Source organism: Panthera leo, chromosome B3, assembly GCF_018350215.1.
Source record: "Panthera leo isolate Ple1 chromosome B3, P.leo_Ple1_pat1.1, whole genome shotgun sequence".
Classification (NCBI taxonomy): domain Eukaryota; kingdom Metazoa; phylum Chordata; class Mammalia; order Carnivora; family Felidae; genus Panthera; species Panthera leo.
The window spans coordinates 105,882,197-105,909,790 of record NC_056684.1 but is presented as its reverse complement, the minus strand read 5'-3'; the positions used below and the strand labels follow the sequence as shown (position 1 = coordinate 105,909,790).

General features: G+C 41.0%; 2 protein-coding genes across 3 annotated transcripts in view; one reads left to right on the top strand and one right to left on the bottom strand.

Moving 5' to 3' along the window:
• The window catches only part of LOC122222774 (JNK1/MAPK8 associated membrane protein), a 29,513-nt gene extending 17,750 nt beyond the window's left edge, over window positions 1–11,763 (bottom strand). Inside the window, exons 1-4 of one of the 2 annotated variants that reach the window (XM_042943387.1) lie at window positions 11,675–11,763; window positions 8,550–8,641; window positions 7,833–7,987; window positions 40–246 (exon numbers count right to left, since the gene is read on the bottom strand). In XM_042943387.1, coding sequence (XP_042799321.1) covers window positions 40–246; window positions 7,833–7,987; window positions 8,550–8,641; window positions 11,675–11,678 — 458 coding nt within the window. In that variant the 5' untranslated portion in view covers window positions 11,679–11,763. The remainder of the gene's footprint in view (window positions 1–39; window positions 247–7,832; window positions 7,988–8,549; window positions 8,642–11,674) is intronic. The other variant, XM_042943388.1, reaches the window with a different exon arrangement.
• A 385-nt stretch (window positions 11,764–12,148) lies between these two features.
• Window positions 12,149–22,977, top strand: L3HYPDH (trans-L-3-hydroxyproline dehydratase). The gene is made up of 5 exons (XM_042943386.1): window positions 12,149–12,748; window positions 16,754–16,923; window positions 19,505–19,627; window positions 19,717–19,854; window positions 21,938–22,977. The coding sequence occupies exons 1-5, from the start codon at window positions 12,241–12,243 to the stop codon at window positions 22,061–22,063; spliced, it is 1,065 nt and encodes a 354-aa protein (XP_042799320.1). The 5' UTR covers window positions 12,149–12,240; the 3' UTR covers window positions 22,064–22,977.
• The last annotated feature ends 4,617 nt before the right edge of the window (window positions 22,978–27,594 follow it).

The following is a 27,594-nucleotide window of genomic DNA, read 5'->3' as shown; positions in this document are numbered from 1 at the left end:
TCATTTTTAAAATGATCTTAAGTCTATATAAATACTCACAGCGGGTAGACAGCTTCATGAGTACAGTGCACTGTGGTAACGTAATCGGGACTTGGGTTGTAAAGCATTGTGTACCAATCAGAAAGCATCAGTACTCGACACGAACGGATATAAAGAACACCAACCGGATCGCTCACAAGTAAGGTGATAATAGCTGCCATACTGCATTCAAATAACGCAGTGATGTGCTGGAAAAGGGCACTGGAACTAATAAAACGAAAGAAGCACAATTACCAGAAAATTTTCAGTATTTAAATGGCTTTTAAGAACACCCGTATGTTTCAAAATACAGATTCTAAAAGGAAATTTTAACTGATAAATCCTGAAACGAAAATATCTTCTAAACAGGTAAGAAAAGTCGAACATGAGAACCACTTGAGAAGAATTTAACCTTCTTTACTAAAAAGAAATCATCACTCAGATAACACTGTGCCAGGATTATCTAAATGTATATAGAAAAGCAGAAATTAGATCTTCCTTTATATTCAGTATATTGCCAAACTACTATTAAAAATGTCTTAGTTATCTATGCATCATTTTAAATTATCTTAAATATAAAAAGCACACAAAAGATTATATATAATATATATTAGTTATAAAGTATAATAAACATTATAAGCTCCTAATTTAACCCAGTAATTAGAACATTAACAGCTTCTATTTACCTCTGTTCCTTCCCCATTTCCCACTCCTGGCTCTCCCCCAAGAGGTAACCATCATACTAAATTCTCTTTATCACTTTTTTTGAAGTTTTTATTCCAACTAGATTATGCTTCAAAACCACTGTCTAGTTTTGCTTATTTTTAAATACTACAAAGTGATATGTCTTTTGAGGTGTTTTTTTTTTTCCATTCAAAATAACATTTCCAAGATTCATCCATGGCATTGCTTATAGATGTTCAGTCCTTTTACTTTTTTTAATGTTTATTTTTTAGAGAGAGAGAGAGAGAGTGTGAGTGGGGTAGGAGCTGAGAGACAGAGGGAGACACAGAATTTGAAACAGGCTCCAGGCTCTGAGCTGTGAGCACAGAGCCCAACGTGGGGGGCTCAAACTTGGGAACAGTGAGATCATGACCAAGGCTGAACTCGGACACTCAACCGACTGAGCCACCCAGGTGCCCCTGAAGTTCAGTCATTTTCACTGCTTTACGCATTTTCACTACTGTGCACATTCCACTGTTCATCCATTTGTTTTAGTCAAATATGTTGCAAATGTCTTCCTCTCAGTTTAGGAGCTGAATTTTCACTTTACTGTGGTATCTTTACGAACAGATGTTCTAAATTTTGATATAATTGGCTTTAATAATTTTTAACATTCTGGTTAGCATTTTCATGTTCTGAGAAATCCTCACTCTGAGACAAATTATCCTATACTTTCTTCTAAAAGTTTGAAGGTTTTGCTTTCACATTTAAATCTGTGACTCACCTAGAATAGATTTCTGTATATTATATATATATATATATATATATATATATATAGAGAGAGAGAGAGAGAGAGAGAGAGAGAGAGAGATAGATAGATTAGATTTTCCCACTTGGATATCCAATGGTCCCAGGAGTAGCCTTTTATTGAGTAGTTTACCCTACACCCCACCCCGCCCTAACTGCCATGCCACTTCTGCCATACAAGTTTTATATATAACTGGACTGTTTTTAGGTTCGCTATTTTGTTCCTATGGTCCATTTATCCCTGAGGCAAGAGAATATGACAATAATTCTTGATATTACATATGTTCTTCTACTTCTTCAGTGGTCTTGGCCATTCTTGGGCTTTTGCACTTCCATATAGATTTTAGAATTAGCTTGTCAGGGACCACCATAGGAGTCCAATGTAGCTTAGCTACCTTGGTCTTAGCTGTCTCACAATACTATGGTACTATACGTGAACTATAGGGAGATCATTGATCCTGTATATTTCTCTTACAGCCGGCTTCTTTACTAAGTAAACTCTCTTATTTCTATTAACTATTCTATAGATGCTTTTGAGTTTTCTATCTGAACAATATTTCAGTTATCTATCACTACACAGCAAACTATCCCAACACTTCTTTGCTTAAAACCAACACCACTGGTTATCTCTCGCCAGTTTGTGGTCTGGGCACACCTGAGCAGTCCTTTCTGTTCCATGTGATACCAATTGGGATGTACTCATCTAGAGCCTTGACCGGGTTGCATAGTTCAAAATGACGAACTCAAATGGCCGGAGTAGATGCTAGCTGCCAGCTGTGAGCGCAAAGCTGGCTGCTGACCAGAGCACCAGTGGCCTCTTATCTTTGGTGTTCTGCGGTTTAATTATAATGTGGATAGGTATGAATTTCTTACTTATTCTGCTTGGAATGTGTTTTGCTTCCCCAGAAGCAATTCTGCAAATCTGTTTTTCACTATTTCTATAAAACCTAAAGCTAATAGATATTTAAATACTGGCTTTCCTTCATTTTCTCTATTTTTTCTTAAGACTCTGATTAGAAACTATGCAGAGTTAATAAAACCTTTTCTCCCCTGTACACAAGACTGACCTTCACTTAACTCTACCTCTGTTCCCCTGGAAGCCTGATAAAGGTAGAATGTCAACTTTACTGCTAGGTTACATTACTTAGGATACACACAACCTCTTCACTGGCAAACTACATCTGAACTGGAGAGAACTATAAATGAGCAATAAATACATGATGGGGACACCACAGTCTGGCTCTCTTGAGTTTAGCAATTCCCATAATTGGGATGTCCCTTACAGGACTCTGGAAACCATACTTATGGTCATGTTACAGAAAGACTTGCTCCTTTAAGGCATAATACTTTAAGCTTGGACTCCTACAACCACTCGATGTGGATTTTAACTTCCTACAGCTGAGCTCAATTGCTTCAAAAGCTGACACTGCCCTGGGGGCAAGCTGTTCCTTCTGGGTCCACTGGTGCTTGCTTGGTATGCCCTCAAAACATTAAGTCTGAATGTTTAATTGAGCCTAGGTGGATTCCCGTCAGGTATTACAGACATATGTTATAGCTTCTCATTCTATGCTCCATTTCTCTTAATATGTTTCATATTTTCTATATCCTTTTCTTTCAGCACTATATTGTTATTCCTTTAGACATATCAATTTTCTAATTCACTAATTCTATCTTCAACTGATCGACCTATCATTTTTCAAATTTCATTTCTAGAAGTTCCTTTTGTTTTTAAAACAAATCTGTTTATTCATTCCCAACAATCTCTTGTTGACTCTTGGAGATCTTTGGCACTGCATCCTTTATTTCTTTAACACTGTAAAGATAGCAGTTTTATACTGTATAGTCCTAAGTCCATTATCTGCAGTCCTTTGGAAGCATAACTATATTGTTTGTTATGTCTACCAACTCTCAGGCATAAAGCTTATTTGTTTACCATGCAATACGAGGTCATTAATAGATAGTAATGAACAAGAATCTTATGGACCTAAACTGAGAATGGGGAAGATTCCTAGCAAAGAGGATTTGCTGTTTTTGCCAGAAGCATGCCCGTCACTACTGGGCTTCAGCCTCTTGAGAGTCTAGGCTTAGCACTGGCTACCTCAGATTCAGTATCTGCAGCTATCAGCAGTTAATCTCAGGCAGCTCTCCCATCCTTTCAGTCAGCTTTGTTACTCTGGCCCCCGCTTAGAATGGGTTGGTTTGTTTTCTAAAAGAATTCTTGGAGATCTCCCCTGCTTCCAGTGAGACCAGCAATGTCTTGAATAGTACACCTTTTTCAAATTTTAGTTATTTCCTGCAGAAGGGTCACCTGGAGCCCCTTATTACTCCATATTGTTGGAAGCTGAACTCCTACGTGATTTTACACATAGGGAAACAATGAATACGTAAACATCTACAATTTCATTTTATATAATCCCATATTTTGCTTCCTTATAGAATTCGTATTTTTAGAGGCAACATCCCAATCTCATCATTTCTTGCTATTACTTTATTTTTTAATGTTTATTTATTTTGAGAGGAAGAGAGAAAGTGTGCACAAGTTAGGGAGAGGCAGAGACAAAAGGAGAGAATACCAAGCAAGCTCCATGCGGATAGCAAGCCTGATGCAGAGCTCGATCTCACACACTGTGAGACCATGACCTGAGCCGAAATCAAGGGTTGGATGCATAACCAACTGAGCCCCCCAACTTGCTATCATTTAGTAACTTCTTCCCATCATGCTCCCTTTCAATCTTTCTGCAGCCAACCACATGATCTTTACAAAATGAAATCTGATTCTAAAACTCCCCTTATTAGACTATTCAAGGAGTCCCATCTGTCTTTCAGGAAAAATACTCTTTACCAGCATTATCTTCCACACCTCCTGGCCATGCTACATGCCTTTTTCCTCAAGCCTCCACACATCTGGGCAGGCTTCACTCACCTGTCTGGCAAGCTGTGTATCCTTCAAGATCAGCTCTGGCATTATTCCCAGGTCTTATATTTCCTAGGACTCCTGAAGCCCCACATCTCTTTATGTCCTGGTCTCATTTAGTCCCTACTTTTTCACAGGATCCTCACCTCTCATTTCTTGATTATACTGTGCTCTTTCTTGCCTCTATCCTTTTGCATATGTTTTTCCTGCTGTGTGATAGACTCTTTCTTCAATTTCTCTATCAAAAACTACTCACTTTTCAAAGTCCAGCTTGAAGTCAGTTTTTTCTTGTGTGACACCACCCTATTCTCAGAATCAAAATTAACTTCTTCCTTCTTCATGCTGACCTTAAAACTGTGCACATATCTCCATTACACAAACTCACAAAAACTGTCCTGGCTTGTCTATCTCATCCACTGGACTATGAGCATCTGCATTTTAGTCATCTCAGAATCTCACAACCCAGCCTATCATTGGGCACATTGAAAACATCCATAGAGATGCTGAATGAATACATTCTAAAAGTTACAAATTCTATAAAAAATTACATAAGGAGCACAACTTCTGACTGTACTACATAAAAATATGCAATTCTGCTGATCTTTGCTCTGGCCTTAAAGAAAAATAAATTTAATACTAAACTCTGGGGAAAACAAGGTTACCACAAAGGAAAGCTGCTAGGAGAGTCTGGCCTATGCATTCTCAATGGGTGACTTCACACCTAAGAGGTCAAGAGTCAGGTCTTGGGGATAAAATAATCTTACATTTGTTATATATATAAAGCACATATATGCATACATGACATAAATAAACAGTTTATCTATGATATTAAAGTTTCATGGGGGTAGGTGGAATTAAGAAAAAGAATATCCAAATAGGCTCTTTACTTAAAGAAATGACAATGAATAAAAGGTCTAGCCTCACACAGCTGGGCCTCTGCTTCCTTTCCTGAGGGCAACATCTCAGGACAATGCAAGACATGGCTCTTGTGTTCTTTGCAGCCTATTTCCTTTCCGGCAAAGCACACCCAAGTTATGTGAATTCCTTTTTAAACCCACCTCCTTTCTTCCCCAAGCACTAATCACTCCTCCGCTCTACCCTCAAACCAAACCCCACCCTCTGCTCCATGACTCTCCCTCTAAACATACGTGCTGTTTCAATTCAAATACATTTGGTGAGGTGCATCTCTACACCCTCTCTTCCACCCTCTCTACACCCTCTCTTCCGTGTTTGTGGCTAAGAAGTTCCAGCCAACTAGCTGAGCAATCATTCCATTTCAGCTTTCGGTTGATCCCGTCTCCTTTCTCACCCTCATCTCTCAACGTTCTATAACAGAAATTAAAAGCAAGATGAGAGCTATTTTTTCAAAAACCTTTTACACAGCCATCGGAAAAAGAATGAATGCTTTTCCAAATATATAAATAATCACCCTGGATTTATTAGGAGGGATCCAGAAAACTATTAATTCTATTTCCACTGGACCATTCATTCCATTCCCACTCAACAGTACTGGAGTCTGGCTATCCCTACTTTTTGGAAACAGCCTCACCTCTAATCTACCCTCTATAGAAGTTACCTTCCTAAAATAAATATACAGCCAGTGATGTTACTTCTCTAAACCAAAACTTTTACCCATAAATCATCCACGCAGCAAATACTAAATGAGCACCTGTCATGAGACAGCTGCTGAGCTGATCTCTGGAAATGCCATGGCGAACAAGAGATTGCCACTGCCCTCTGGACTTCTAGTCAGAGACCGGAGGAGACAAACACAACCATAAATTGTACTGAGCGCTAAATACAAAACAAAAACAACAAAATGAAGAGTGCTATTAAAAAAGAAAAATAAGGGAGGGGGCAGATTGAGGAAGGGAGGGCTTCTATGACTAGGTGTAATTTAAACTGAAATCTGAAGGGAAAAAGGCAGCTAGGTAAAAAGGTGCAGTCATAGGGAAGAGAGTATTTGAGGCAGAGAAAAGCTGATGAATGGGGAAGGAAAGATGCCAAGAATTTAGAGCAACTAAAAATCAGTAGGGCTGAAATGTACTAATTGGGCTCCTCATTCCCAGTAAGACCGAGTCCACATCCTCATCAAGAATCTTCACATTCTAGGGGCGCCTGGGTGGCTCAGTCGGTTAAGCGCCCGACTTCAGCTCAGGTCACGATCTCGCGGTCCGTGAGTTCGAGCCCGGTCCGTGAGTTCGAGCCCCACATCAGGCTCTGGGCCGATGGCTCAGAGCCTGGAGCCTGCTTCCGATTCTGTGTCTCCCTCTCTCTCTGCCCCTCCCCCGTTCATGCTCTGTCTCTCTCTGTCCCAAAAATAAATAAACGTTAAAAAAAAAAAAAATTAAAAAAAAAAAAAAAAGAATCTTCACATTCTAGCCTCAACCTACTTTCCCACTCTCCTGTTTATGACCTTTCTTTCATGTGCAATCCGCACTCAGACCACCCCAAACCACTTCCAGTCCCACCCACAACATGGCACGTATTTCACCCCTCCGTGCCACTGCTCATGCTACTTCCCCTACCCAAAATGTTTTCCTGAAGTCTTTCAGACCTCACCAGGCACAATTTCTCTCTTCTACTCTTTGTGATTCCAGAGCATCTTGTTCTAACGCTTTTATACATTTTTTGTTTATACACTTTTAAGACGGAATCACATTATAACTAGTTGTATACACATTTGTCTTCTCTAAAGATTATGACTATAAACCACATCAATTATTTCTGTACCTCTTCCCTTGATCTAAACGTAAAACACAGTGCTCCATAAATGTCTGTTGATTTAATGTTTTAGTAGGAGTTTTCATAATTAGGTGGCAGTTATATCATTTTAACTACATTTTAGATTACTAGGATTAAATTAAATCACAAAGTATTCTACAATACGCAGTTTGTAATCATGACCAATTCTTTGTAGAAAATCCATAAAGATTGTAATTGAGAAATGAAAAAAGTATTACTTCAATATCATTTAAACATTAAAACAAAGGATACCTCCCTAGATAATTACTGAGTCATGCCCTATCATTAAGTTTTCTTGCCAGAGTCAACAGTAATCAGAATACAGAGAACAAACTGAGGGTTGACGGGAGGGGCAGGGAAGAGGGGAAAATGGGTGATGGGCATTGAGGAGGCCACTTGTTGGGATGAGCAATGGGTGTTGTATGTAAGTGATGAATCATGGGAACCTACCCCCCAAACCAAGAGCACACTGTATGCACTGTATGTTAGCCAACTTGACAATAAATTATATTAAATAATTTTTTAAAAAGTAATCAGAATATAAAAATAAATAATTTTAAAATGTAATCAGAATATAAACAGTTTTTCCACTTTCAAAATAACACAAGCATAATTATTTAATAAGGTCTTCTAAATGATTATTCCAACATCAGTCCATCCAGATACATTCATAGCAAGTGCTAACCTCTTTTTCCCCGAGTACCATTCAATGAAGAACCAATGTAAAACAAGAGGAAGCATAGCCATAAATCCAAGATAAAGCCAATCATAAAGTTCTGGAGACTCTGTGCAAGGCTGACAATATTTCTGTGCATTTGTTCTCTGTCCTCTTGGACACACCTACAAAATATAAAAACAATATTTTATGTACATATATTATTTTAGAACACTGATATCCCAAAGTCATTCTATAAAGACATCCCATTTCAGTTTAAACATGTTTACATGTACATCTTTTAGAAATAAGAAAGTTCATAAGTAAAATTAAATCTATATTGTATTTGGTTTTAGCTGTATAACACTCTTAAAAAATTCCTTTTATTAAGTTACTAAAACCTTAAATGATTAGTTAATAACACTGTATAAAAATAATTGCCAAGAAAAGTTCTGGAGTTTTAATGTTAACTGTATTATATCGTTAATAACTAAGTCACTGTACTATATCATTAATAACAAGTAAAAGTTACTATAAAATTAAAAGATACTAAAAAAAAATACTAACTGCAACTGTCAAAAATGACAATATGTTGACAATATGACAACACAAATAAGAATTTTATTAATGCCTCATATTTTTATAAATTTATGAGTATACTGAAGAAAAAAAGATTCTACGTATGCAACTATTTCAAAAGCAAAAAGATTTTAGCAATGAAATAACACATTAAATGTTAAGACTTACCCCACATTCTCCATATATTTCAGTTGAGCCATTTTTAAATAATAGGGTCTTCCCACAGTAAAGTCCAAGGCATGCTGGTTGAATATCGACAGCTTTTTAAAAACAAATGCCAGTATAGTAACATCTTTTATGATTATAAAAAAAAGAGTAATAACAGCTGAAGCATGTAGCAGAAATACCTCAACACAGTTGAATTAAAAAATGATACGTATTAGACAAAAGTCTTGATACACTTATTTTTAAACTTAACTTTCTCCTTTTACACTGTAACAATGCAGAAAGTTACACTGAAACTTTGATGTTAAGGCTATTCCTTATGATTAAGACCCCTCAGCCAGCCGAGTGGGATCCATCCCCAGAATTCAAAGCTTAACCCAAGGCTGGGGCGGGGGCGGGGGGGTACCAGGGTGGCTCAGTCAGTTAAGTGTCAGACTCCAGCTCAGGTCATGATCTTGCGGTTCGTGAGCTCAAGCCCCACGTCTGGCTCTGGGTTGACAGCTTGGAGCCTGGAGTGTGCTTCACATTCTGTGTCTCCCTCTGTCTGCCCCTCCCCTGCTGTCTCTTTCTCAAAAATAAAGTAAAAAATAAACATTAAAAAAATTTTTTTAAAAAAGCTTAACCCAGTATGTCCCAATGGCTCCAAGAGCTACTCCCCCTTGATGAGATGGTCTAGACTTTTGCATTTCCATTTTTTAATTAGGAAACTAATAGACGATCACCACCCCACATTTGGCCCAGCCATAACAGTAAGTGTGCACATATGCACACACACGTCACCTTTCGTTCACACAAAATATCACCTTCATTCATAATAGAACACATTTTAATACCAGAAAAGCAGAAAATACATAACTTTGAAATAAAGGGCAGGCCTTTAAAATAAATAAATTTACCTTTAGGGAAAACCTTACAACATTGTCCTAACTTTTGTCATTTTTTTCGAGGACAGGTGAAAATCTCATCAAGGTTGTCACTGGGCCTCTCCCCAATATTTGGGAACAACTACCTTAGAATCTCTGATCTCAAGGCTTAGGGAAAATAAAAGCAGGTCTTCTTTATAAAAACAAAACAAAACAACAAAAACTCTGGGTCTACAGATTGTCTGTGACCTCATCAACAGGAATTAAAGTTATTAAAGGAGTTTTTTTTCATCAGAGACATCTGATTTCCTTTGTTCATTGACTTATTCATTCAATAAACATGCATTAAGTATCAGATTCCCTGGCTAGGGACTTCTAAAGATCCACAGAGCAACATATCAAGAGTCCCTGCCCTCAAAGAACCTAGAGCCTTGAGTAAATCCAGAAGCAAAATCAGTCAGTCAGAAAAAGACAAATACCATATGATTTCACTCATATGTGGACATTAAGAAACACAACCAATGAACATAGGGGAAGGGAAGCAAAAATAAGATAAAACTAGAGAGGGAGACAAGCCATAAGAGACTCAATTATAGAGAACAGAGAGCTTCTGGAGGGGAGGTGGGTGATGGGCATTAAGGAGGGCACTTGTTATGATGAGTACCAGGTGTTATATGTAAGTGATAAATGACTGAATTCTACTCCTGAAACCAATACTGCACTATATATTAAGGAGTAAATCCTAAACACCTGTGGTCAAGTATGAATCAACTTGGAAAATAAGCATTTTATGACCATTGTAGGGGCCAAGGGCAGGTTCCCAAAATGTGCTACTTTGGCATACCAATTATTTTAAACAAATGTTACTTAAGAAACAACGGGGGCAAGGACACTCCGACCCTCTCTCCTGAAAGCAAGGAACAAACCTCCCATACGAAAAATATCCTCCTTATACTAAGCAAAAAGACATCCTTTATTATCAGTGATAATAAAGCTGCAGAAGTAAACCTTGTTATTTTACTAACCTACTACCTTGGCCCCAAATTCTGTTTTCCTTTACCCGTAAATTCCTTCCAAGTTTATTGTCTCTTTGTCTAAAACGTATAAGAACTCCCTGCCTTGGTCATTTCTTAGGTTTCAATTTCATAATTGTTTCTCCATACACTTGTTATAAAACTCTGAGGTTGTTTTTTTTCCTGTTAATCTGTCTCATGTGAGTTTAATCATTAGCCCAGCTGGAAAACCCTAAGGGTAGAGAAGAATTTTTCCTTCCTTTCACTATTCTTGAATAACCATTTCCCAAATTCTTCATGAATTCACACTCTAGAGACTGCTTGGTCCACTATGTCCTTTCCCCTTTCAAATTCAAGTAGATTTGACTTTTTTCTCCTTGTGCTGAGAAACAACAGCAATAGCACAGACTAAAAGTCTGCCAACTTTAATGTTGTCACTTTTATCACACTTACTTTTTTTAATCCATGGTCTTCTTTACCTTATTTGGCACTTTTTAACCAATTGTAATCACTATGTCCTAAATTACTAACAAACAAAAATGAATTGTTTCAGATTTTTTGAGAAGACATAATTAAAGAATGGAGGCTTCTTCCACGTGGATTTTGCACCTAGATGTTTTATAAATACATATGTATGTATTTCAAATCCAAGGCCTGAAAACCACTATGATTGACTGAAACCAACAACAGCTCATCACCCATCAAACAAAACCGCGGCTCCCCGTGTCCGTTCAATTTCCCCTCCCATCTCCTTTCCTGGAGGACGGCTAAGATTTTAAGACTTTTTTTTTTTTTTTTTTGCAACGGTCTTGCCGCTTTGTGAAGGGCCCTGTAAACTTAACGTCTGACGCTGAAGCTGGCGACAACAGTTAGGCAGCAATTAGCTTCAGCTTCCTTTAATGTTTTCTGGGCACTAACGCCCGCGCTTTAAATTCTTAAGTCAGCCATGAACGCTACACAAAGGAACTAAAACAAGGGCAGCGAAGTGACCTCCCGAACAACAAAGACCTGGCCTTTGCCCTGGCACACGGCCGGCATCCCCCAAGAGGCACGTCTCCTCTGCAGCCCGAGAGGGGCCGAGACCGTCCCGACCCCTGGAGGAGTCCCGGGCCCGCTCGAGGGCGGTGCGAGCAAGGGGCAAGGATGCGCCGCTACCCGGAGGCCACCCGCAGGAGCAGAGCCCAGAGGCGCCAGCGAGGGGAAAAAGCAGGGACTAAGGCAAACGCTTTACGGGACTTCGATGACCACTCACCCATTGGCCGCTTGCAGGTTTCCTTGAAGAAGCTCCGAAATCAGCCACCCGGCTCGCGGCGCCCGGACATCCGGGCCACAGCAGCCAAAGCGGCCCCACCTCCTGGTAACCCGGGCGACCAACCCGAAGCCCCGCCCCGCCCCATCACGCCGAAGCCCCGCCCCGCCCCATCACGCCGAAGCCCCGCCCCGCCCCATCACGCCGAAGCTCCGCCCCGCCCCACCACGCCGAAGCCCCGCCCCGCCCCACCATGCCGAAGCCCCGCCCCGCCCCACCACGCCGAAGCCCCGCCCCGCCCCACCACGCCAAAGCCCCGCCCCGCCCCACCACGCCAAAGCCCCGCCCCGCCCCAACACGCCGAAGCCCCGCCCCGCCCCAACAGGCCAAAGCCCCGCCCCGCCCCAACACGCCGAAGCCCCGCCCCCTCGCGCTTCCTAGTCTCCTCTCTGAGGCCCCGCCCCCGAGGCGGCCGTACGTCCACCCTCTCTCGCGCGCGGAGTGCGCGGGTGGGCTCGAGGCTGGAAGCGCGTCCGGCGGTGACGTGGTGGAGCTTCTGGACGCTAGCGATGGAGAGCGCGCTGGCGGTGCCGCGGCTGCCGCCGCACGACCCGGGGACACCGGCGCTGTCGGTGGTGGACATGCACACGGGCGGCGAGCCCTTGCGCATCGTGCTGGCGGGGTGTCCGGAAGTGGTCGGCCCCACACTACTGGCCAAGCGGCGCTACATGCGCCAGCACCTTGACCACCTGCGACGACGGCTCATGTTCGAGCCACGCGGGCACCGGGACATGTACGGGGCTGTGTTGGTGCCTAGCGAGTTGCCGGACGCGCACCTGGGCGTCCTGTTCCTGCATAACGAGGGCTACAGCTCCATGTGCGGCCACGCAGTGCTGGCGCTGGGCCGCTTCGCCGTCGACTTCGGGCTGGTCCCCGCGCCCCCGGCCGCTGCCCGCGAGGCCCGCGTCAACATCCACTGCCCGTGCGGGCTGGTGGCCGCCTTCGTGGAATGCGAGGGCGGCCGCAGTCGCGGCCCTGTGCGCTTCCACAGCGTCCCGGCCTTCGCGCTGGCCACAGGTAAACGGCGACACCCTCCCAGCTCCGGGACGCAACTAACACCACTAACCGCCTCTCTGGCCTGGAACCCACGCATAGCAATTAACACACTCTCATGCCTTTGCAGTTAATAAAAAGGTAATTCCAAATCAAATGCGCGTCAGCCTTGCGGATTTGTGCGGTGTGTGCAATTCGATTATCCCGCAGATTTATTCATCTTGGTCTTGGGAGAGCCTTGAGTACAGAATTCCATATCTCCCTTACTCAGCGCCTCACTCCTCACTGTCAGGCATTCCTAGAGACTTCACAGTTGGGTAAGTCTCATAGGGTTAGAAAGAGCAAAGAACAGCCAATGTACCAGGGTTCATTGGCTCGTTAAGAATACACATATGAGACACATTATTACTCCCTGACAAGTTACTAAACCCTGTCTCCTTTTCCTCACCTGTACAAAGTGCCTTCCCCACTTCTTTGGAAAAGAAGTAACAACGAATGAATTAGGCAATTTACAAATCGGGAAGTTACAGATGTTGCTGCTCTTACTCTTTAAGAACAGGAACAGATGTTGCCTGGGGCCAAATCCTGACAACTCCTTAAAGCTATCTATGCAACCTTAATCAAATTACTAACCTCTCTGTGCCCATATTTTTTCATTTGTTATCTCATTGAGTTTTGGGTGAAGATTAAGAGTATGCAAGGTACTTAGCATTTAACAAAACATTTCTAGAGACAGAAGGCTGCAGAATGTATAGGTTTGCTAGAGTTCTACAAGTGCTGAGCCTCTAAAAGGTTTTGGTGGGTTCCTTAGCACAGAGCCTAGTCATGTAAAACAGAGTGTATGTAACTATAACCCTTACAAAGAGGGAGATCTCTCCAAAATAGGCATGACTGGAAGTGAGCTGAGAGCTAATTTAGTCCATTCAGGAATAGGGTTATCGCTTCCTTTCCTTAAGTCTTCAGTGCATGCAAATCATTCTGTTAGATCTTAATCTTTCTTGAGGATTTGGATTCTAGATTAGCCTGATTATGGATGATACAGTAATAGCCCAGGCATGAGCAGGCATTTGCCAGTCTGAGCAGCCGCAGGCAGTTGAAACACACAGGTTGATGAAGAATTCCCCTGGGGGAAATTTATGCCATTTTGCCCTCTACAAGAGAATGGCATCACGTCCTAATTGGGAGGGCACTTGAGACAGACAGGTGGATGTTTAAGATTGTATCTCAAAAATCTCAGCAGTTTAAGTAGGTTGGCTATCCAGTTTCTCCCCAGGCAACCCCGGCACCAGATTAGAAGCACTCTAGAATTGTGGGAAATGACAGCTGGCAGCAAGATCACCATCATTTGGGGCTGGTTGGGGCAGGACAGCCAATCCATAAGCACAATAGCTCCCAAGAGCATCACTGTGTGACTATACAATTATCAGTGGGCACTAATGGTCACTTTGAGTCATTAAAAAAATATGCTAAATTCTCTACTTTGAAAAATACAAAAAGGGTAGACAGGGTTCAAGATCACTGCTCAGCCCCTCCCCATCTTGATGACCTTGTGAAAGGGATTCAATGCCTCAAAGTCATGATCTGCAAAATGAAGATGACCACAGTACCCACCTTAGAGGACCATTGAGTTCTTTTTCACTCCCTTCAGCTAAAATGAAAACTGGTTTTTTAAGTGCTAGAACAGTAGGTAGTCAATTAATATTTGTAGAATAAGTAAATAAATGAAACTGAGAGAACATGGTGATTAGCAAATGTAAACATCCCCTAATAGCCCTCTTCCCACTAGAAATTAACCTTTTGACCTTACTATCAACATTTATTACGTTCCTGATTTGTGCCAGGCACTCCCCACACATTATTACATGGAATTCACAAAACAATCCTCTCAGGGTGGAATAGCAATTCCATTTTACACACGAGGACAACAAAGCCACGCTTAGCTTTCCAGCCGTCCTTCATTTCCATCTACTTCCTCATTCTCTTTTCATTAAGTTTGACTTTTGTGTTGCACCAGCATCAAGATAAAAACAAAAAATTTTTCATTCGTGTTTGCTTTTAAGTTCCACAGGCATGTTTGATTATCAACTTGCTCTGTTTTGACACATTATGTGTTAAAAGGGGGTCTGTGGGCAGCCTGGAACTGAAGGCATACCAGTATCTTTGTATGACTCAGTGTGCAAACTAAGGAATATAATAAACATTGTATTTTTCACAATGTCTGATTTTGAGACCCTACTCTGCCTTGTTGGATTTGCCTAGCCTCATCCCTCCACGTGGTGTCCCCTTTCCTGCTGTATGTGTAGCAAAGTTTTCTTAGAAGAGCCAAGGCCTTGGAGAGGAGGGCCTTTTGGTCATCAGCCTGCACAACTAACCAGCGAAGCATAATCTACCCCTGTCCGTGTGGCTCCTGCCCCTGCTTCCCCTCCTTTTTGCTATCTCTATCACAACCTGAAGCCTCCCTGTATGCTGTGGGGAAGTCAACATAGGTCCTCTTGCACTGAGGACCTGCTGCCTCTTTTCTCACTCCAGAGGAGACCAGGAGAAATATTTCCCCTTCAGAACACTGCTTTGCCAACAAACCTCTCTCCCCTGAGATCTTAGGTTTCCATAAAACCTGCTTTCTCCCCTGACATACGCCTCCCCCAAAGGCAGTGATCACCAAGCCGAATGAACTGGGGAGGAGGAAGAGAGGAAAATGCAAGAAGGGGTAAAACAGTTTGAGTATCTCCAAATATCATCCAGCTCCATTCCTTTGGAAATACCAGTTTAGGATTTCAAACAACTGACCTTCAGGTGAAATTTTGGGTATGCCAGGGGCTTAGAATACTCAAAAACTCTGACACAAAAAGATACTGTAAACATCAGCAGTGATTCTAAAATGGATTTATTCTGAGTATTTGCAGGATGCTTTCATGAGATGAAAATACATAGATTTTCATCATGAGATGAAAATACATAGATTTTCATCATGAGATGAAAATACATAGATTTTCATCATGAGATGAAAATACATAGAATAAGCATATATAACTTAAATAGAAAAATCTCTTTTTTTCATTTTGTTTTGACATTACAGTTGAAGAAAGCCAGTTTGTGAATAGGATCCAAAATCCTATTTTAAACAATTTCTCATAGTATGAAAAGGGACTTACATTTTCCTTCATAGTTTTCACATGTTGATGTCCCAGAATTTCTGCTCTCTCTGCCTCTTTAAGGTTTCCTAGCAAAGATCCTCAGAGCAGTTATAAAGTAAGTGTACATGATTTAAGAAAAACATGGCACTAGATGTTCTAAAACTTATGCAAGCATTATCAAGTTAAAAATAGATGCACTTAATGATGCATAGGGGCACTTGTACCCCAATGTTTATAGCAGCACTTTCAACAACAGCCAAATTGTGGAAAGAGCCTAAATGTCCATCAACTGACGAATGGATAAAGAAGATGTGATTTATATATATAATAAAATACTACTTGGCAATGAAAAATAATGAAATCTGGCCATTTGTAGCAACATGGATGGAACTGGAGAGTATTATGCTAAGTGAAATAAGTCAGGCAGAGAAAGATAGATACCATATGTTTTCACTCATATGTGGATCCTGAGAAACTTAACAGAAGACCAGGGGGAGGAAGGGGGGGAAAAATGTTACAGAGAGGGAAGGAGGCAAACCATAAGAAGACTCTTAAAAACTGATGGGGGGCGGTGGAGAGGGGAAAGTGCATGATGGGCATTGAGGAGGGCACCTGTTGGGATGAGCACTGGGTGTTGTTTGGAAACCAATTTAACAATAAATTCTATATAAAAATAATAAATTAATTAATTAATAAAAGACATAGAAAAAATAGATGCACTTAGCTAAAGGTCTAATATTTATCTGATGCTTATTTTGAAAATAAATTTTTGTTTCATTCCTTTTTATGATAGGAAAAAGCACCCCTCCACCAAAACACACATATTAAAAATGCTGTGAACTGTTCCTGCCAAAATACTAAAAAACAAACTTCTTTTCAAACACATTTTTTTTAGATCTCTTAGTGGATGTTCCTGGTCGTGGAAAGATGGTGGTAGACATTGCATATGGTGGGGCGTTTTATGCATTTGTTAGTGCTGAAAAGGTAGGACTTGATGTTTGTTCTGCAAAGACAAGGGACCTTGTGGATGCAGCAAGTGCAGTGACGGAAGCAGTCAAAGCTCAGGTCAGTACAAACACTGCTTACATAACAAATGCCTTCCTCTGTGGCACGGAGGGAGTATAAATTACGTCCCTATACAGAAAATTAAATATTTATATATTTAGGTTATTAGAAGTACTAAGAATAAGGTACTGGTTACAATCTTAGGCTCTCTAGCAAGACTATCTAGGAGTCCTAGTTTTGCCACTTGTGACTTTTGTAACCTTGAAAGAGTAACATAACCTTCCTGTCGTAAAAGGGGAATTATGAAATACCTGCTTCGTCGGGTGTTATAAGAATGAAGTAAGTTCGATACATGTAAAGGACTTAGAATAGTACCTACCTATAATATATGTTCAATAAATAACTATATACATACTAGTAAATTTGTGATTATTTACACATATAGAAAATGTATCAAATAGTATTTCACTAACTTGAAATGCATATGCTTTGCTATATGTGGTCATTCTGCAAAACTTGAAAATAATGTCAGTTATAGCTTACAAAATAGATTTCATTAAATCTGATCAGACATTCTTTTATTTCACAGAGAACAGTAATTCCTAATTAGTGAATTTCTCCCATATTGCTAAGAAGTTACCTAAATAACTACTCAAGTCAGTCTAGTTTTGGCTTGGGAAAACTATTCTGATAAAATCAGCTTAGATGATAAATAAGTCTAGGATATTCTTTCATTTCTAGCATAAGCCTGCCATTTTACATTTAAAATTGGGACCTGTAAAAAAATAAAATAAAATAAAATTGGGACCTATAAAACTCATATACAGTATTTGAATGTTTTAGCATATGAGAATTACTATTCTAAGGAAAAAAATAATTTGTGAAAAAGTGTCTAATATACTAATAATATTATGGGCCTATTTAACATACCTGAGACTTTAATAACATAATTTATAACTTAAGATGAAAATATATACTGTATTCCTGTTCTAAATTGTCATTTTTCCATGGCTGTCAATACTAGTATCTAGAATTATTTTCTCATAGCACCTTCTGAAGCTCTGAATTTATATCAATTTTCTTTTCACTAAGCAGATAGCTAATAGTTTGAGCTACAATTTGGCATAAAATAACTTCACCTTATTTTTTAATGAAATTAAGAGGAAAAGGCATCGTTTCCTCTTTTTTTTTTTTTTTTTTTTTTGAGAGCTTGCACAGGAGAGGGGACGAGGTGGGGAGGTCGAGGGAGAGAGAGAATCCTAAGCAAGTTCCAGGCCCAGCACAGAACTGGATGCGGGGCTCGATCTCACAACTATGAGATCATGACCTGAGACAAAATCATGAGTCAGGCACTTAACTGACTGAGCTACCCAGGCACCACCTATTTTTCTTAATAAAAGGAGTAATTTTGAACTTCTCATTAAAGCTTTAACTTCTCACCAAGGTGGCAAGGGGTGGCGTTTGAGGGACGAGGGATTCTAAGAAAAATAGGAGAGAATCACATATGAGATGACCAACCATAGCATCATCTGTTAGTGTTAAATCAGGCATTGGAGCTACTTTCTGAATTGTTGACCATTCACGCTGCTAATGCAGATTTAGGGAAAGGCCATTTTGGTGGGGGCTAAAGTTAATACAAATTCATCTTCATTTATTTTTTTTAAGTTTTTACTTAAATTCCTGTTAGTTAAAGCACAGTATAATATTCACTGTATTATAAAGGTGTATAAAGGTGTATTCATTCTTTTAACAAACATTTACCAAGAACTTACTGAGTCGGACTATGCTATGCTAGATGCTAGAGATTCGAAGAAAGAACAAACCCACTTTTAAGGAGCGGGGGTCTAGTGGGGGGAGCATACCCGTGAATAGTGTGATGTAATGGTGCTACAGGTTTGAAATCTAATAGGCATTAGAGAAACCAAGGAAAAGTTCAACTAGACCTCCTAAGAACAGAAAGCATTGCATGTTCGGGCCTGACCATCCTTTACCACTCAGGCGCCTGCTTCTCTGTGTATCTGCTGCTTCTTATAATACCAACTGACTTCATCCTTTACAGTAGATCTTTTTTCTCATCCAACCATTTCTCTTACCTAATAGCTTCTGCATTGTTACAACGTTTGCTTGCTCGTGGCCTCTCTTCCAGGTCCTTGTCTCTGCCCATGGTAATAACTTCAGCTCTAGCTGTTTATTGTCTGATATTTCTACATTATCCCCTTCAAACTCCTGAGAGTGAGCCTATGACTGACTGCCTTAGCTCCTCCTGTTTGAGCAAACACGGCCAGTCTATGGATTAACCATCCTGGGGTCAGTATTTCAAAGAGAGTAGCATTTGGAGTGTGTGTGTATAAATAGAACTGTTCCTTTAGTAGAGGCTATCTGCAGCACAAATTCCTTAGAAAGGACTCAAAGAATGATAAGAACCGTAACTTCCAATAAAACTATTTGTATTCATCTAGACAAAGATATCATTTACTGCCCTGACCCAAAAAGTATTTTAAAAATGACAGATTGAAAAGTTATGCCTAAGAGTGCCCCATCTACATTACTTATTAAGATAAATTTGAATCAAAATATTTATTTTACATGTAATTTTACATGACAATTTTACATGATAATTTTTTGTTGTTGTTATTTTCAGTTTAAAATTAATCATCCTGAGAGTGAAGACCTTTCCTTTCTGTATGGAACTATATTAACAGATGGAAAAGACACTTACAGTGAGGAACCAACCACCAACATCTGTGTGTTTGCAGATGAACAGGTATTAAAACTGTAATGTTTGGCACAAAAGCCAGATTGTGTGGAACTGGAACACTGTGAACGCTCTTATCTTCATTTACTCTGAAACAGGTTGACAGAAGTCCTACTGGATCAGGAGTGACAGCTCGAATTGCCTTACAGTATCACAAAGGGCTTCTAGAACTGAACCAGACCAGAGCCTTTAAAAGTAGTGCAACTGGCTCAGTATTCACAGGGAAGGCTGTCCGGGTAAGTAACACCCTTGGCTTCTTATTTGTAAGTGTGTGACCTTTGAAACTGAAGAGGCCTGAGTTCCCTGTTAGGGAAGTTTCTTCACTCAGCTCTCAGAAAAAAATTTTAGGGGCACCTGGGTGGCTCAGTCGGTTAAGTGTCCACCTTCGGCTCAGGTCATGGTCTCGCAGTTCATGACTTCAGGCCCCATATTGGGGTCTCTGCTGTCAGCGTGGAGAACCTGTTTAGATCCTCTGTCTCCCTCTCTCTGCCCCTCCCCTGCTCGTGCTCTGTCTCAAAAATAAACACACATTAAAAAAAAATTTTTTTTTTTAAATCAGGCCTATAAAAACTTCTGTTCAGGGGTGCCTGGGTGGCTCAGTCAGTTAAGCGTCCGACTTCAGCTCAGGTCACGATCTCACGGTCCGTGAGTTCGAGCCCCGCGTCGGGCTCTGGGCCGATGGCTCAGAGCCTGGAGCCTGCTTCTGATTCTGTGTCTCCCTCTCTCTCTCTGCCTCTCCCCTGTTCATGCTCTGTCTCTCTCTGTCTCAAAAATAAATAAACGTTAAAAAAAAAAAAATTAAAAAAAAAAAAACAACTTCTGTTCAGCTAGGATATTGGTTCTCAAAGTGTGGTTTGGAATCCCTAGGGGCCCCCAAGTTCCTTCCTAAGTGTCCACAAGGTCAAAACTTAGCATGCATTAATACAAAGACATTATTTGCTTTTCACTTTCATTGCCCCACGGGTGTATAGTGGAGCTCTCCAGAGGCCATATGATGGGTGACATCCCAGCTGATGGAATGCAAAAGCAGACATGCACATTGTCTTCAAGTCTATAGCTAATTTCACTATATGTTAATTTCCACGCTAAGCAGTTTATACGTACCATCTCATTTAATCCTCATGAGAATCTTGGCAAGTCAGTACTGTTATTATCCTTTTTAAACAGATGATAAAACAGAGGATTCGAGAGGTTAGGTAATTTGCCAGAGGTCAAACAGTTAACGGATATCAGAGCCAGACTCTGTGGACCTCTCTGTGTAGACTGTGCACTGTTAAGCACTACTGTATTGCTATTGGACAAAGCAAATTTTTAATGAGGCTTTTATTATAGCAGCTTTATAAAAAGATAATGAAACTACTGTGTCCTAATCTAATGATTGACATCTTATCATAAGAGTTAGTTATTCTCATGTTTAAAAATTAAGAAATAATAAAGATACTCGGTAGTTAACATTTGGAGTTCTTTCTTTATAGTTAGTAATCATACTTGGCAGGATATCTTCACTCACACCACATGCCTTCCCTCTCTGTCTGGGCTCTTCCAAGCTCTTAGGATGGTGCCTTCTCAGTCTCTTTCCCTGCCTCAGCTTCCTCTGCTCCCCAGCATGTCATCCTTAGTTTCCTTTTCATCTCATCTGCATTTTGATGCCACTGGGTAATTTTACCCACTTTGGAGGCCTCAACTCCCAACCACCCCACTGATGACCATTCCTGAACCTTCATCCCTCCCATGCCCACCGTGTGCCTGCCTCTCTCCTGAGTCTAACACTCATATTCCCAACTGTCCACCAAACTCATATGGAAATGACAGTCCCAGAGACTGTCATTTTGTCATCTTGTCAAAAAGTTCTTCCTTCCTTCCTAAATGTGCTCTTCCTGTCTCATTCCGTCTTGGTTAATGGGGGTATCTGCTTCACTTCCAAGTAGGAACTACACTCGTGTTTAACTCATGCATACTCCTCACCTCCCATTTGTGAGTCCTCATGCCCGCCAGTTACACCTGCAAAGTATCTGTTATGTTCTTCTCCAGCCTCCCTAAAAACTACCCTAGTGACTCTAGAGTCCATCAATGAATGAAGGTTACTCTGAAGAGGTTTCTAGGTTTCTAATTGCTTTCCTCTCTGATTTGTTTCCATTTTACAGGTTAATTTCTCTAAAACACAAATCTGATCATGTCTCTCTCCTTAAAAACCTTCTATGACCTACAAGATGAACCTTAGGTTTTCTTTAAAATGATAAAAGTCAAGAATGTGACTTTTAGGCCAGACACAACATAAGTGCAGTATTTTGATATTATACTCCTTTCATCTTTTCTCAGGAAGCAAAATGTGGGGATTTTAAAGCTGTTATAGTGGAAGTATCTGGGCAAGCCCATTATACAGGTACAGCAAGTTTTATAGTGGAAAATGATGACCCACTGAGGGATGGATTCCTTCTCAAGTGACTTCTGTGACTTTTCAGCACTCTTTCTGAATTATATGGAAAATGATATCCACATTGTACATGTAAGCCAAGTCCCATTCATTGTAAAATAGTATTTCTGTGACTAAATGTAATCATTATACCTCATATTTGCACATGTCATTGGTATAAATGTCACCTTTGTCAGCTTACAAAATCCTGAAAATTCAGAATGTTTTTCTAGTCATTAACCTACCAGGTAAAATTAATACCTTAGTCCTTATTAGTCTTAAAATGTTATTCTCTGCTAGTTACTACAGTATGTTTTAGATGCTCGTTGGATAACAATAGCTTGAATTGTAGCCCTCATAACAATGCCTCTTACAAGTTCATTGTTTTAGTCTTCCAGTTTTTGAGTAAAATAACATCCTCTCTCCGAGCAGGATGTAAGGGAGGTGGATTATTATTAGGTACTCAACACTTAGCACACATAGCCTGGGGAGGATTGGGATGGGTCAGCTTCTTCGGGCAGATGTTATAGTTGCTGCCAGGATGTTTTCTCTGCTGCAAAGGCCTGCTCCTACCGCGAGGTGGCTGAAGTGCCATAAGCTGATGTGAGAAGACCAATAATCAGACTTGTGCTGTATCGTTAAGGTTCTTATAAAAGGGGTTGTTTACTGCATTATAAACACAGTGGAAATCAATGAATCATTTCATACTCTACCAATTAAATGCCAGGTAGATTTAAAACCTGAAAGAAATGTTAACTATTAATTCTTGCTAGTTACTTGTCTGTGAGCCTGTTAAAAATAAAATTTGATCATTTTCAGTCACTATAAAATGAAGTATGAAAGACTTATTCAATACGTGATGCTCTCAACATTCAGTAGAGTCCTGTGAGATAAGCAATAGTATATATATATTTTTTTTCTGAGCATACAGAAACTGAAGTGATTACTTTTAAGTGGTTTGTCATCGGGTTAAGTCTGTGATTGAATTACTTGACCAAAATGAAGGCTTCATAGCTTTATAACTTTATAGTTAATTTTCTTAGCTTCCCTATTATACAAAAACTAATGTTTTCTACTCATCTCCTATAAAATTCTGTGGTAAAAGAATCACTTACCTTCAAAACATGACATCATCTGGGGTGCCTGGGTGGCTCAGTCGGTTAAGCGGCTGACTTCGGCTCAGGTCATGATCTTACGGTCCGTGAGTTCAAGCCCCGCATCGGGCTCTGTGCTGACAGCCCGGAGCCTGGAGCCTGTTTCAGATTCTGTGTCTCCCTCTCTCTGACCCTCCCCCGTTTATGCTCTCTGTCTCAAAAATAAATAAACGTTAAAAAAAAAAAAAAATTAAAGAACATGACACCATCACTAGCTTACTATGACCAAGAAATTTTCTACACATTAAAGAGATTAGCTGTACTTTCTTTTTAAAATGAAAATAGAACTATTCTCTCTCCAAATTTCACAAGTCACATTAACTTGAAAAAGATACATACATTGTTTAAAAGTTATACCTTACAGCATTTTGTAATGTGCCACACCCGTATCCTCTAATGAAGTACAGCATGAAATGCATATTGTCCTATAGCTACCAAGAGTGGGGAGTATTTTATCAATGACATTGTTTAAATTGTCAGCACTTGGTGATGACAAAAAGCAGACTGACTTTAGTGGATTTTATTATTGTTTAAAAATTATCAGGGCACCTGGGTGGCTCAGTTAAGCATCTGACTCATGATTTTGACTCAGATCATGATCTCATGGTCATGAGACTGAGCCCTGCATCGGGCTCCATGCTGAGTGTGAAGCCTAAGATTCTCTCTCCCCCTCTCTCTCTACTCCTCACCCTCGCGCTCTCTCTCTCTTTGTTTAAAATTTTTTAATGTTTATTTTTGAGAAAGAGAGACAGAGCGTGAGTGGGGGAGGGGAAGAGGAGGGAGACACAGAATCCAAAGCAGGCTCCAGGCTCTGAGCTGTCAACACAGAGCCTGATGCACACAAACCGTGAGATCATGACCTGAGCTGAAGTCGGGCATGTAGCCTACCGAACCACCTACGTGCCCCACTCCCTCTCTTTCTAAAAAAAATAAAAAATAAAATTCTCTACAGACAAAGCACACTCCCTTATCAAGTGCATCACGATGGACCACTCCCTCTGCCCCACCCATGGAATACCACTGTTTCTATCACATGAATATACCTATGGTCCTCAACGATAGTTCAACTTGCAATTTTTCGTTTACGATGGTGGGAAAATGATACACATTCAGAAGAAACCGGACTTTGAATTTGCATCTTTTCCTGGGCCCCATATATGTGGCACCACACTCTCGTGTGACGCTGAGTGGCCGAAGTGAGCCACAGCCACAGTGAGTCAGCCGTGCGGTCATGAGGGTCAACAGTGGAACACTGACAAACATTCTGTACCCACACTGCCATTCTGGTTTTCACTTTCAGTACATCATTCAATACACTACATGATATAGTCAACACTTGATTATAGAATAAGTTTTGTGATTTGGCACACAGTAGGCTAGTGTAAGTGTTCTGGGCATGTGAAAGTTAGGCAAGGCTAAGCTCTGATGTTCGGTGGGTTAGGTGTATTAAATGCATTTTGACTTATGGTATTGCCACTCATGATGGGTTTATTGGGATGTAACCCTATTGTAAGTAGAAGATCTGTATATGAGGGAAATACAAGCCAGACATGTTAAATAACTCCCGTAAGGCCACACTAAAGGCTGGGAATCTAGGACTTCTGACTCCAAGCCGAGTATTTCCCTCCTATACTTCCTCCATTTCTAAGATAATACAGCCAGAATTTGCTCTGGAATAGAGGACGTTAATAAAATGTTATATTTCTTGAACATTAAAAAATAGTGCCTATATCTTCCTAAATTCGATTCCAAGCCACAGTCTAAACCTTGAAGTAATATTTATCCCTTCTGCACTTCACTGTCTCTCTTCGAGTCAACACTAGGGAAATTAACTGCCCCCTCCCACACCTCCATGTATCTAACCAGTCACAAGCCCCACTGAGTCTAACTTCTATATATGCCTACAATTATCCTTTCCCACCGTTGGTAAGGGTCTTGGAACCTCCCTCAAGCAACCACCTTTCCCTCACTGATCTCATAGCTCTAAGTACTTAAATATGCTCATCATAAACAAAATGAAACAAACATCCTTTGTCTGCCTTACCTCTCTAGCTTGCCATGACCCCCGTTTCCTTATCTTTGTAGTCAAATTCCTAAATTCCTGATTCTCTGCACATTGGTTACATTTTCTCATCATCCATTTGTTATTTGACTGTTGCCATCTGGTTTTCACTTCATTATTCACTGGAAATTATCCTTGATCTAACTGTTAAGTCTAACAGTCACCCGAGGGTTTATGCAACCCGTGGCGGATACTCATCCTTGCTCCTGGCAGGCAAGTGTGGTACATTGTAGAGCAAGAACCTCCATTCCCCTGGTGCTGGGTCAGCCACAGAGCCACTCACTGAAGTTCTCAAGGTCACTAAGTTAGTACCCAGTCCTCATTAGTACCCACCCTAACCCTAACCCTAACCCCTAACCCTAACCCTAGCCCCACCAGGTGTTGCAATTGCGTGGGCCCAGGTCCATCTTCTCTTCACCATGAAATTGCACTGAGTTTTGCTCCAAGTCCTCTAGACTCCATAAGAATTGGGACATCCTTCTCTTTAACTCTTAAAATCCCCAAATTCCATAACATCCCTCCTTAGAACCATGTTTCTCATACTTCAAGGTGGGTATGAATTACCTGGGGATCTTAAGTTGCAGATTCTCATTTATTAGGCAGGCGTGGGGCAGTTCTAGCAAGCTCCCAGGTGAGGCTAATGCTACGGTAGTTGAGTAACAAAACTGTTTCACCGACCTATTTAATTACCCATATGGGTCCAGGCTTTACAAGTTTGAGCCTCCCCTACCTGCCAACTTCTCCTTTTAGCTCTAAAATACAAAAGAGGCCTGTTGGCTCCCCACCTAGCGGTAACCTCATGGTCACAGCAGCTTTCCTGAGAAGAAGCTGAGAAGATTACCTTGTTTTGAAAAGCAAATCAAAATGAAAACCACAAGCCCGAGACTTCTGACTTCTCAACTGGCCAGTATGCCTCATTTAGATATTTCACTCACCTGCCTGGCCTTTCGCCCTTTCCCTGCTTAATTTTTTCTACTCCCTAGCATTCCACCCATGGCTCTTTTCTCTCTTCACTCAACACCCTGTCCGTAGTCATCACATTCATGCCTGTGGTTTTCTCTCTTGTAGAGAGAGGCTGACAACTTCCAAATCTCTAAATCCTCAGGTCCAGAGCCATACCACTACCTGATGGACAAGTCAGATTCCTCTGCCCCCTATAATGTGCCCCTCCTCCTGTGTTCTCCACCTTAATTAATGGTACCACCATCCATTGAGACACGAACTTGCGATTTATCCTTGGCTCCTGTCATGCCATTCTGTCCTGTCTGTTGATGCTCCGGAGGTGGATGTGGGTGGATTCGGCTGGCATCATTCCCTCCCCTTTGCTTTATCAGCAACACTCACCTTTTCCTGTGGAAAACTATCCATCCCCTGCATTGTAGCCTTGCTTGGACTTCCAGGCAGAGGGTACACCATCAGACTCTCTCTCCCTGGACCTGAGATCTTGAGAGAAATGACATAAAGTCTGAAACACGGCTGAAGTGGACTTATTCCAGTAGTGATCACCCTCAATTAGTTTCTGCACCTCTACCTGCTATCTCTGCCCTGACTTCCCTTAGATTATCCTTTTATAATTTGAACTCCCCCTATCCTTTCAATAAACCCCTTTTTTGCTTAGGTGAGACAATGCTCTGTATTGTTTACATCCAAAGACGCTACCTCCTTAAAATCTCTTCGCCCTCTCCACTATGCCTTTATTCAGACCCTATTCATTTCTCCCCTGGGAGAATGCCTTTTCTTACAATGCCTCTTCTTAACTGGTCTCCTGGTTGCCAAATTCTCCTACGGTCACTCAAAAATAGGTTTTGTGTATCTAACAATTTTCCAAAGTGCTAAGTGTTAGGGATCTAATAACACGCCAAACAAGGTTCGAGTCTTCACAAAGCCGGCAGCCTACAGCGAGAGGCAGGTAGTGATTAATCACAACAATATAATTATAGACAGTGCTGATATGCTTCAAGCCAAGGAAGGCTTCCCCCGGAGAGATGAGGTTAACATGCGCATGGAGACGGGGATGTGAGGGCATTGGGGGAAGGCGAGGGAACGGGCTTTCTAGACAGAGGGGATAGCAAGTGCAGATGACCTAAGAAGAGAGGTTCAAGAAGGTCGCAAAAGGCCAGTGTGACTAGACTGGAGCGACAAAAAGGAAAGTGGCCCCAAATGAGACCAGAAAGGGAGCAGATGTCAACTCATGCAGGGCCTTGTAGGAAACATTAAGGATTGGGGTCCTTATCCTAAATTAAAAGGAGAAAGCCGTAGAGGGGTTTACATCAGTGAATGGCATGATCAAATTTATTTTGTTTAAAAAGGCATCTGGTCTGCAGTGTAGTGTAGGGGCTGGACGTGC